The 11,404-nt window shown below is 47.0% G+C and overlaps 1 protein-coding gene across 1 annotated transcript; it reads right to left on the reverse strand.

Annotated features, from left to right (window-relative positions):
* Nucleotides 1–701: 701 nt before the first annotated feature.
* On the reverse strand, nucleotides 702–11,195 carry LOC135804612 (DNA replication licensing factor MCM6-like). Its single transcript, XM_065318524.1, has 20 exons — nucleotides 10,980–11,195; nucleotides 10,730–10,873; nucleotides 9,430–9,540; nucleotides 8,677–8,979; nucleotides 8,332–8,444; nucleotides 7,735–7,795; nucleotides 6,791–6,872; nucleotides 6,359–6,509; nucleotides 6,101–6,242; nucleotides 5,702–5,843; nucleotides 5,419–5,526; nucleotides 5,039–5,194; nucleotides 3,875–3,955; nucleotides 3,696–3,743; nucleotides 3,260–3,326; nucleotides 2,975–3,066; nucleotides 2,685–2,796; nucleotides 2,111–2,299; nucleotides 1,737–1,870; nucleotides 702–1,300 (listed from the first exon to the last, which is right to left on the reverse strand). The coding sequence occupies exons 1-20, from the start codon at nucleotides 11,069–11,071 to the stop codon at nucleotides 1,205–1,207; spliced, it is 2,424 nt and encodes an 807-aa protein (XP_065174596.1). The 5' UTR covers nucleotides 11,072–11,195; the 3' UTR covers nucleotides 702–1,204.
* Between the last annotated feature and the right edge of the window lie 209 nt (nucleotides 11,196–11,404).

Below are 11,404 nucleotides of genomic sequence, written 5' to 3' on the forward strand. Positions count from 1 at the left end.
GGGGGTGTTATCAAGAGTACATAACCCCCTGGGGTTATGTACTCTTGATAGCATCAAGAGTACATGGTTATGTACTCTTGATAGCATCCATAGTTAGCAACTAGTAGTAGTTTGTGGTAGGAGCTTCTGTCACAATCTGTGCATGTGCAGCTAGATTGCGCACAAAAAATGCCGTTCTTGCATCATGTGTCGCGCAGGCCAGGCCACATTATGTACATGTGCTGGTCCCCACATGCAAGTTTTTTTCCTTTTTTTCTTCCAGACTCCTGAATCGTATGCGCGCGGGTGACGAGAAACATAGAAATAAAAAAAGTGTGGCCTAATATCATTCTGTTGGTTTCCAGGGATACGGTATACACAGAGTACGAATGGTATAATCCATTTTAAAATATCCCATGTACATGTACTGTGTCCCAAATAGAGCGTGAGCAACACTAAAATCTCCCTTTGTCGTGACCTGGGGAATATTATTGACCCCAGAGGGGTGTATCGCTCTATCTTCCCCGCTCAGAACGGCCGCTGATTAGCTGAAATCGCCCAAATCGTATCGTACCATGGGATAAACTAGTTTCACAGGCAAGTACTCGCAGTTGACGTCTACAATTGTAGGGCTGCACAGCACCCGGCCACGCTTGACTCACGCGATCAGTTTCCATTGAGCAGCGCTGTGCATGTACCAACTCACACAGCAAACCGCCTGCTTATCTGCAGATACGTACAGCTTCCTTACATACTGCAACAAATGCAAGCAGTAAAAAAAAGACACCATTGGGGGTGGGCGTGTGAGCCAGGGCAAGCCACAACAGAAAAGAAAGAGAACAGAGCTGAAACATTGGACGTGAAGAAAACTCAGCATGGCCGTCAAGAGACAGCCTGCACAACATACACCCACCATTCACCTAGTGACACTCAAGTGAACTAAAAACAAAGTAAAACAAAGAGCAGATTGAAACTCAGCTGGAGGGGGAAGGGAAGACCATAAGACCAGCCATTGCATTTCAGTACGCATGAAACGAGCCACAAAACATGCCAACGACATAAAAAACTTTTCTGTTGAAATCATGTGAAGAGTAAACATATGTATATGGAAAAAGGGCAGCTAGCCAACACAATCGGTGCTGGCATTATTCAGCCTACAGCCTTTGTACAAGCAGAAGCAAGCCGTTCGGATCAAAGCAGCGTCACGTCACACCAGTAACTGTCGCTACTCGGCCACGACGAAATTAGGATGAACAACTAGAACAGGATCCTCATCCTCCTCGCTACTCTCCTCTGGGCGTATGGAGAGAAGAACGTTGTCCTGTTCAAGATGACAAAAAAAGCACACACACACAACACACCAACTGTTATATACACACAACTGATTGGTACTAACTTACCACCTGGAGTGGTTCAGGAAAGGACCTTGCGCACGAGCACATTGCAGCAGCAACTTGCTGTTCGTTGCAACCTCTAAAATGCTATTGCTAGAAAATTCTCGAAGGAGAGACATTACGCCGCAGTATATCTCACTAAAAACTTTGACGTGAAAAAATTGATTTTTAGTGTGTCCACCCGTGCAGTGGGTAATATAACAGGTACAGAGACATTGTGTGCAACTCACTTCCAACCGTCCCATACAAACATACCATGCAATAGTCACTTTCAAGCCCTATGCTAGATAACATGCACACAGAGAGGAGTGTGAGAGTCTTTGTGCGTGTGTGCACGTGTGCATTGACATTTGGGTAGCTTACATGCTTGATGAGACGTTCGATAACACGTTCAACAAGGAACTTGCGCTTGGCAAGCTCCTGCTCAGAGTCCAGCTCTTCACCGACTACTTCGGACAAATACCAGCCTACAAGCGCAGATCTCTTCATTGTCTCACCTAGAGAGAGAGAGAGAGAGAGAGAGAGAGAGAGAGAGAGAGAGAGAGAGAGAGAGAGAGAGAGAGAGAGAGAGAGAGAGAGACAGCACAACAACATGGTGGAAAGAGAAGATAAGTGTCAATGATGAAGTACCAGAACCAAACGTATAGGTGTTCCTAATGATCATGATATTCTGACCAGCCGGATGAAGGTCGCGCAAAAAATGCATTAATTAGGCAGAAGAGTAAATCTCCTCTTACCACCATCAGACTTTGTCTCGAGCCGTCTCAGCTGCATCACCAGAACGTTGGCGATCGAGCGGTACTCCTCAAAGGACATGCGGACTTGCGACTGAGAGCTGCCGGTGGTGCTAGAAGCTGGCACCTGCGACGAGTCTTCAGGCGCTGCCGCCGCCGGCTCACCACCGTTAACATCTTCGGGTTGATCTTCTGGAGAGACGCACACACACACAAACCGGCCGAGAACGACCAGAAGCAGCTGAAATTAAATGATGTACACCGGCCGAGAACAGGAAAACTATCACTCCTCCAATGAACATAACTAAGTTAGGCATAGCCACAGTGTATACTCCACTCCTTTCCCCGTGGTTAACGCCTACAAACTGCGACTGCACATATGTCACGGGTATGCAGGCAGTAGAAATTTAGTATAGGCCTGCACAGCTGCTGGGCAGCAATACACGTTCATGTAGTGACAAGAGAAAACGGTGCTACCGTCCAGCAACGCGTTGTTTACAGCAAACTCAAAAACGTCGCGTGTGCTGCTGATGGCAAGCGAACAGATTGCTTTATGCCTCAAAGGTTTACTACCCACCACTCTGCAGCTGTTCCTCGACATCCTCATCGAAATGAATGTCCGGCGTCTCAACCCTTATGATGGATTTGTTCAGCAGACGGAACGCTTCTTTCACATGCTTCGGGAGCACCTAAAACAACAAACAAAGCAGGAGTAAAATTATCATCGCAGAGCACATACATGTACATTGACCAGAACACACGTACTGAAGTACAAGTATGCAAGGTCAACACGCGCAGCCAGCAATGACCAAGGTGCCAACGCAAGTCAAGACTACAATGCAAGAATGGGCAGCACTGATAGCGTACCTCATCAGAGCAGTACATCCTTGCCATGGCCTCGGACAGACGGATCAAACTCTCAAGCTGACGCACTGTTATCCTCCACGACGACTTCGTGCCTGCACTCACATCGAAGACAAAAAGGTCCGCAGACTATTCTGTTACAGCACCGCCCACACAGAACCAACTACATGCATGACGAGGGACTATGGCAGCAAACAAAGAGGAATATAAATCCAAGACAAAACGGCTACGGTCAACATGCTGTGGAGATAGAAGCACCTGCCAAAGTGTGTGCAGAAAAGCACTTACCACCGGAGTCACGTTGCCGCAGGCGACAGTACTCCTCAACCATGAAGTCCTGGCTTTCCTTGCTAATCTGGAGGGGGAGGGGCAGCCAAAGCAGAACATAGGATACCGATCAGCTCTCGCGCACAGCGACAGCGGCGGTGAAGTCTTGGCCACTTCAATCCCAGTCATGTTTGTCACCAGAGCAGTCTGCCTCGCCATAGCACAGCAAAACGTAGCACAGGCACATCACTGGAAGTCCCTCACAAGTCATAGCGGAGCGACCGTGATGCGAGTAACATTCTATGGGCATACACGTACATGTTTCGTGCCAAAGGTACAGAAGTGGACACGACAAAATTCGAGTGAATGCCGAGAAAACGAAAATGTCCAGAACTCGTATAATTATAGTTCCCGATACTGAAGCACCCATCAAGCGATTATGATATTTCAGAATTACCTTTGGTTTGAACTGACGAGCGAAGAGAATATAGCGTCTTATGTCATCCTGGACATCAGGAAGAGATTCAGAAGAACAGCGAGAGAAAATTTACTGGATAGGCAGGCCCAAGGCACTGAAAATGAAAGGAAGGATGCACACAGAACAAGTCCTAATATAATACTGGTAGGTTAACATACCAATGCATATATTCGCTCCACAGCCTGTGTTTCACGAGTATGCAGGTCGACAATACGCTGAGCTATGGCATAGTCTGTGACCTGTGCAAGCACACACACACACGCACATACAAACAGACACACATGCGTGCGCACACACATCCACATACACACAAACAGACAGACACCCAAACACCCACATGCACACACACGCAAACAGACAGGCGCGAGCCAGCAGACCAACTGTTAAAACTTAAAAGCCAGGAGGCATGAGTTGATTACAATACCAGGGCTAAAGTGATTATTACAACGGTCATGTGACCGTTTCGATAGCAGGTCCGCAGTGACGTTTTCATTCCTGTATAATCTGTAAATTTTAGTAGTACACTTGCTATCAAAAGCTCATGAAGGCGAGAGCGTGTAGCTTCCACATGGGGTCTGGCCAGCAAATTTCTTGGATTAGGGCAGCCTCGAGGCAGAAAAGTGACAATGGTGCTAGGGGTGAAACGAGTATCTATTTTGACCAACCGATCACTCATTCATAATATTCGATCGAGTGTCCGATTATTTCGAGTATTTTATCAAAATTCGAAAGCGCTAGATTTGTGAGTTCTCGACCAATTCGGAAGAAATTATCTGTGAACATAGAACAAAAGTCGCCAACGTCTTGTACAGAGTTTAGAGTAACGATTTTCACCAGTACTATCTCATAACAAACTAACGTTACTTGCCGTGGTGATCGCATCGTCGAAGTCATAAAATACTGACTCAAAGGCATGCAAAATGCATGCATACCAGTCAATGAGCGGTACAACAGAAGTTTTTGAAAAATAGAATGCCAATACTAAAAAAACAAAAAAACAAAACAAAAAAACGATCGAGTGCAAAATTTCGAATACTCGCTCGTTTGAAATTTTCGAACGAATACTCGAATATTCGAACTAATCGTTTCACCCCTAAATGGTGCAGATAAGGAAAGCCAGGACCCAGGAGCACATTGTGGAGTCTTGGGAATGGCAGGATGGATGCCTACAGAACGGTGAATGTCATTTTTGAACATGCACGGTGCACTTTCACTACAAACATTTTGAAAGACCACGATGGTCAACTAACTATTCTACAAGCGAGAACTATAGCCGTTTCAGCACTAGACAAAATGCATCCCTTTTTTCTGCTGGCATTCACCTCATTGCAGTCGTCAACCAGGATGAAGAAGAGATCGAATCGGGACATGATGGGAGCCGAAAGCGCAATGTTGTGTTTGAGGGATTTGGAGCGATCGTAGTGTCCACCCACAGGGTTTGCCGCAGCCAGGATGGATGTCCGGGCATTCAGGGTGGCCTGTGGCAAGAAGAAAAGAAGTTAAAGTACAGTGGACACGGTATTATAGAAACCTCACATTACAGCCATGTGCACACAGATAGCGACAGTAAAAAGCTAGCCACTAAACCATTCAAGGTGGCAGGCGAGATATGCACTAAACCAAAACAGAACGATGAGGCAGTTCCCCTGCTACCAGACACACACGCTACTGTCGGCGGAGAGAGCAAAACCGAGGATCGTACCTTAACACCGGCCTTGGTGATGGAAATGGTTTGCTGTTCCATAGCTTCGTGAATGGCAACCTGGTCCTTGAGGTCCATCTTGTCAAATTCATCAATGCAGCAAACACCCTGCAAGATAGCAAGAGGAAATCACACGAACGCATGGTGTGAATCTACGCAAGTTATAAACAAGTGTGTAAACACAAGCACATTTCTTCTTTCAAAGGCATAGTAAGAAGTGTGACAAGCACACGACCGAACCACAATCGACGTGCTTCAGGAGTACACGCAAGTAGGGACGTACATTATCCGCCAACATCAATGCACCAGCTTCGATGACAAACTCGTGAGACTCCTCGTCTTTGACCACGGCCGCAGTCAGACCGGCTGCAGTGGAGGCTTTACCGGACGTGTAGACTGCGCGCGGACTGAACTGCTCCACTTGCCTGGAAACGACACGGCAGGCACAGCACAAAAACCAGCAGTGTGGGTTACAACAGAACTCACGCAGTAGTCAGGAAAAAAGAATCTTACAGCGGAGATCAGAGAGAGCATCAGTGAAGACAGGATCACCTATCTCACAACAGGACAAGCCACACTAGCTAGTTGTGAAAGGAGACACAGAAGACACAGCAGGTACCAGCGCGGTAGAACACGCGGTGGCAGCTGCACAGGGTCCACGAGAACTAGAGCCACTGCTTACTTCAGAATTTGACTCTTTGCCGTACTGGGGTCACCCACGATGCAGACGTTGATATCTCCACGAAGTTTCGTGCCTTCCTGGGTGTTCTTGGGTATACCGCCGAACAGCATGAGCAGCACACCACGCTTGACCTCGTCATTACCTAGAGTTTGGATATACAACACACCAACGTACGCACACACACACACACACACACACACGTACCGTATTACACACGATGCCTGTTTTATACGAGTGCAAGCTCCTGCGAGTTCTTACCGTGAATGGACGGGAACAGGCTGTTGACAAGGTTCTGATAGAGATTGCGATCTCTGCTCATGCTGTACAGTTTTCTCCATTCAGCGTCGGTCATGTGGCGGCGAATTGCTTCCGCCGATAGCTCCTCCCCAAGCATTTCTTTGCCACCAAACTGATGCAGAGAGAAGTACAGAAAAAATAACAACTGTCAGTAGCTGTGGCGGCTCTAGCGGTGCCAGACCCTCAGCAGTCAACACTACTCACACGTTTGGTAGCAGCTATGCCCGGGAAAACAAACACAGCTCATACAGCGCTGTGCGTGATGCAAAACAAATCGGCCACAAATTCTTCAGCACCGTTCAATGAGACCCGTGACTTGCCGCGTGTTTTACAGCGGCTCAGAACCAAGCAAAACAGGGGGAGCACTTGACAAAGCCACTGCACTGGACATACCTGCGGCTTGGTCTGGGTCACAGAGCACGCCATGAACACCATGCGATAAGTCAGATCACGCACGCCAAGCGATTTGAGTCCGCTGTAAAACCCAGGAAAAGACAACACAGCAGATGCACACGCACACATCATGGTCTGAGGTCAATGATCACCCCAAAACCAAGCTCAGGCTAAGGACCTGATGTCAAGTTCAATCAAAATGATGCTGCCGAGGACTAGGACCATGCACTACCCTGTCTACAGGCTACTTAGTGGTTACAGGACTGCACTTGCGGAATAAAATTCAGTTTGTTACTACCAAGAAGAAACATACAGTAAATCATGAATATGTAACGAACAAGTAAATCTAACGAGTTAACGAGCAAAGATTTGTCGTTATTTTAAAATTCGTTAGCAAAAGTCGTATGATTTGGGCCTCGCACGATTGAAATCGATCATTTCACATTATGGCATGCAGCGCGTGTTCAACGGATCGTAACTCAGTCAATTCTCAACGGAATTCAACAATCGAAAGATCTAGATGATAGCAGAGACGCTCAGCAGTCGGCTCGAATAACTCCGAAGTCTCTCAGATGAATTTTGACGAAGCGACAGGAGATCGAAAAATTTGAATTTTTTACGCTCTTACGCTGGATAAATTTCATTTTCTTTATTCTCCTGACATCGAGGTATACTGTGTGATGGACAACAATGAATGTCCTCGACGAGCATTCCTAGTATTATTGCATCTGTCTGAGAAAAACGTTAACTTTTCAAACCGTTAACCTTCGAAAATCAGAAAATCGTTAACTTTGCGGGTCGTTAAAATAATATGATTTACAGTAGTTCGGAGCCAATCTATCATGCAAAGCTCCAAACAGCTTTCAAGCCATTCTAGGGAGTTATGCATACACATGTACACACATCACCAGGCTAGGCAGGAAGACAGGAGATATTTCACTCACGTAACTCCCTCCATCGGGCCAGTGGCATTGCGGCCCTTTCCCGCGGTCTGAGCAGCGGCTCCTGAGAGCAGACGTAAAACAAGCACACAAACCAACATCAGCACACACCAGCCATGACTGAGTCTCAGTGTGGGCTGCGGTCAGCTAAAATATGTCTTTGGGTTTCGTAACTTTTTGGAGACATGACGGACTGAAGAATTGTTTCTGTCGAGCGCATTAATGTTGTGCTTCATTCATCACCCGGTGGAGATAGCATCTTGTCGAACTTCGTTCTCACACTTGTTTGGCGGTCTAGTTCAAGTAGTTGGCGAGCAAAGTGACACATTTTCTGGAATACAATAAAATTGGAAAAATTCACTCTAAGACATGTTTCAGCCGGCTATGGCCCAATTATATCTCAATCAACAACACCACCACAGCATGGCAAAGGCAAGTCATTTTGCTGATGGCAGGCATTTATGACCTGACAGGCAAAGCGGCAACCTATTACGAAGGCAGTCAAGAGCACCACCGTCTTTCTCGACCCCATGCCAAGACGTCAGACAAAAAATTTGACACACACACATACGCATGGCTACAATTCACAGATCAACAGACCTGGAAGATTGATCTGCGTGACATCGGGAACGACAATCAGCGTCCCGGTGAAATCGCACTTGTCACCGGCTTGTGCTGATTCTACTGCCTCAGCATGTAAGATAATCTCCAAGCTGAGCAGAAATGAGAAAAAAAAGAAGAGCAAGAAGTTAGTCATGTTGTCCGGGAGATCAGGCACCCAACACTAGTGTGGGCAGATAACGAGACTCATAGACAGTCTGTACTACATGTAGTGTGGGCAGATACCGAGACTCATAGACAGTCTGTGGAGACAGCACACAATCATCACTGGTGTTGAGTATTGCCGTAGCAATTGACACTAATGCTAACGTCACAGCCACTTACCTTCTCGGCACACTGCCGCGGGGCAGTTCCGCCTGGGTCTCCTGGATGCGCACCTTCTGGAAGTCGACAAAGCTGGAAGAGCTGACGTCCAGCATGAAGCGCACGCGGTTCTGGCACACCGGGTTGGTGCAAATGGTCGGCTGCGTGAACTTAAACTGCTGCTCGACATCCTTGATGACCGTCTGGCATTCCAGGCAGATGAAACTGCCATTGACGAGCTCAGGGTGCACGGGATGCGTTCGCACCACTTGCCCGCTGATCCGCAGCAAGCTGCCAATTTTAGCCGTCGTTAGGTCCCGTATCCTGCAGGAGGCGAAGAAGATAAATTGCACGGCGATAGTATATTCTGGTCCAAGTTGGGTTTTCAAACTTTTTACCCACATGGTATATTACTACTTAGTTGCTGCAAACGTCACACTGGAGAGTGCACACTGGAGAGTGCACACTGGAGGAGATGCACTTCGGACATACTAGTCCAGGGATGAATTTATCCGGTATCGCATCGCAGTTTGCTACGCAAAATCGATCTACTGCTACTCAAAAATGACAGTGACACGCAGAAAACTGCGATATATACATCGTACATATACAGGCTATCCATGCTTTTTGTAGCTTATGCCACAATTGAGAATTTGCACAGTAAAAACTGCTATGCAAACTCACGACAGTAAATTCATCCCTGTAGTCCTTCATACCAGCATACCAGTGTTAACTTCACAGGCAGGTAACAAGTTGCAACACACATCCACTCACTTGTTCCTTGCAGCGACGTCCTCAAAGCTAACGAAAAACTCCTTGTGCGGCGGAATTTGCCCACGGTCACGTGCAAAGTTTCGCACAGCGCGGCATAGGTATGGATAGACTCTGAGAGATAATAAAAGAGATAACAACGAGAAGTCACAGAGAATTACACGTAACTATGGAACAAGAAGCGAGAATGGCCAACAATAATGATTCGCAAAACTATCAGTTGAGCATAGAACTAACTACCAGCCGTACATGTAACGTCAACGGAATATTCAAGACTTTTCTCTGTGCGGCGCTGATGAGTCCACAAAGGATGAAACAGTTCTGTCCGCAGATGGAGTATTTCGCTTCTGCTCTTGTAGTAGTTGAGCACTCTCGTGTGGGGTAGTGCCTTTGCTGTCTGCGTTACGCAGAGCTCACTGACTTGTCAGTTTGATCACTTTGGCAAGGTACGTTCGGACCCGGTTTAAATTTGGCTTTTGAAAATTTATTTTTCATTGCTATCAGGTTCGGCCTCATTTTCTCTGTGCTGTGCTGGTGAGTCCACAAAGGACAAAACAGTTCTGTCCCACAGATTGAGAATATTTAGGACATGTGTGTAATACTACTCCATGTGTGTGTGCATGTGTGTGTGTGCATGTGTGCGTGTGTGTGCATGTGCGTGTGTGAATGTAAAAAATAGGGATTCACTGGCCAGAAAAAGCCGCTTCAATCAACTGTGTGGTGTAAAAAAAGTAAAGTTGGCCGGATTTGCGGCCGAAATCACCTGACGTGTTTAGGAACACATCACGCAAATACATTCACATCGGCGGGCCACCACTTCGCCCACAATATTATATCCTCAATTTCGAATAGAGACCTCACAAGTGAGTCAGGGGAGAGGGGATAAGTCTCTCAACAAGCTGTGGTGTAGATCAGGCTAAAATTAGCGGCGGTCAATTCATCAGCCTTGCAAGCTGTTGAATGGTGTAATCCCAGCACAAGTTGCTATGTCTAACATAGCTGTTCGCTATCATCGCTATCGCGATGGGCTGGTCTGAGGTCTGAGGTGTGTGTGTGTGTGGGTGTGGGTGTGTGTGTGTATGTGTGTGTGTGTGTATGTGGTGTGTAGAGACATGTCTAGTCACAAATGTTGCTATAGCATCGCGGCCAGGCACAGGCAAGGTGTGTATCCACACCACACACACACACACACTCAGACACACACATATACACACACAGACACACACATATACACACACACCACACACGCACGCACACATACACACACGCACACACACACGCACATACACGTGCGCGCATTTACCTGTAGTACTCATCAGCAATGGTAGCAGCCAGTTGACTATTGTGAGTTTCCACGTCACTGAAGCTGACAGTAAGCGTATTGCGTTCAGGGCGAATCAAATCTTGCACATCTTCAATGTACTGACGATTTCCATCCACTTCAAATCTACATGAACACAATTACCAAGTGGTCAGAACAGACAATTAGAAATCCATTATTCCTCCGGCTGAATATCTCGAGACAAAATGAAATGTCTCTCCATTGAACTAACTCTTCTAAAAAGTCCTGGAACAGCTTCTGCACGCGTTCTGCAAGAGCGTCAGGTACACGGGCACCTCCCGTTCGGGTTTCTGTCACGTCCATGGCGGCAAGACCGAACTGCGGTCAGTTCAACTCGAGAAGACCATGAACAACAATCCGAAACTAGTCCAAACAGTTCAAACGGAGCGGGAGTTCTTCGTCCTCCACCGACCACTTGATCGAAGCAAACACCACGTGAAGGCCGACTGTTTCCCGCGAAAACATCAGGACTTTGCACAAGCACGTGCACCGGTGACCATAGTGATACGAACAAGCTTTTTTTAGATCAAAGACGCGACGACGACGTATACCCGCGGCCTGGCCTGGCCCACACAAAACAACTCCATGATCCAATCAACCACCGATCCATGTGTGACGATGATGCTCGTGCGAGGA

This window comes from Sycon ciliatum, chromosome 1 (genome assembly GCF_964019385.1).
Source record: "Sycon ciliatum chromosome 1, ocSycCili1.1, whole genome shotgun sequence".
In the NCBI taxonomy this organism is placed as follows: domain Eukaryota; kingdom Metazoa; phylum Porifera; class Calcarea; order Leucosolenida; family Sycettidae; genus Sycon; species Sycon ciliatum.

Excerpts from the sequence above, each read along its gene's own strand:
- LOC135804612 (XM_065318524.1), bottom strand. The coding sequence starts at position 11,071 with ATGGACGTGACAGAAACCCGAACGGGAGGTGCCCGTGTACCTGACGCT. Across the intron at positions 8,980-9,429 it reads GACGTCGCTGCAAGGAACAA|GATACGGGACCTAACGACGG; the intron begins GTGAGTGGATGT and ends CGCCTCCTGCAG. Across the intron at positions 6,243-6,358 it reads CCTGTTCCCGTCCATTCACG|GTAATGACGAGGTCAAGCGT; the intron begins GTAAGAACTCGC and ends TCCAAACTCTAG.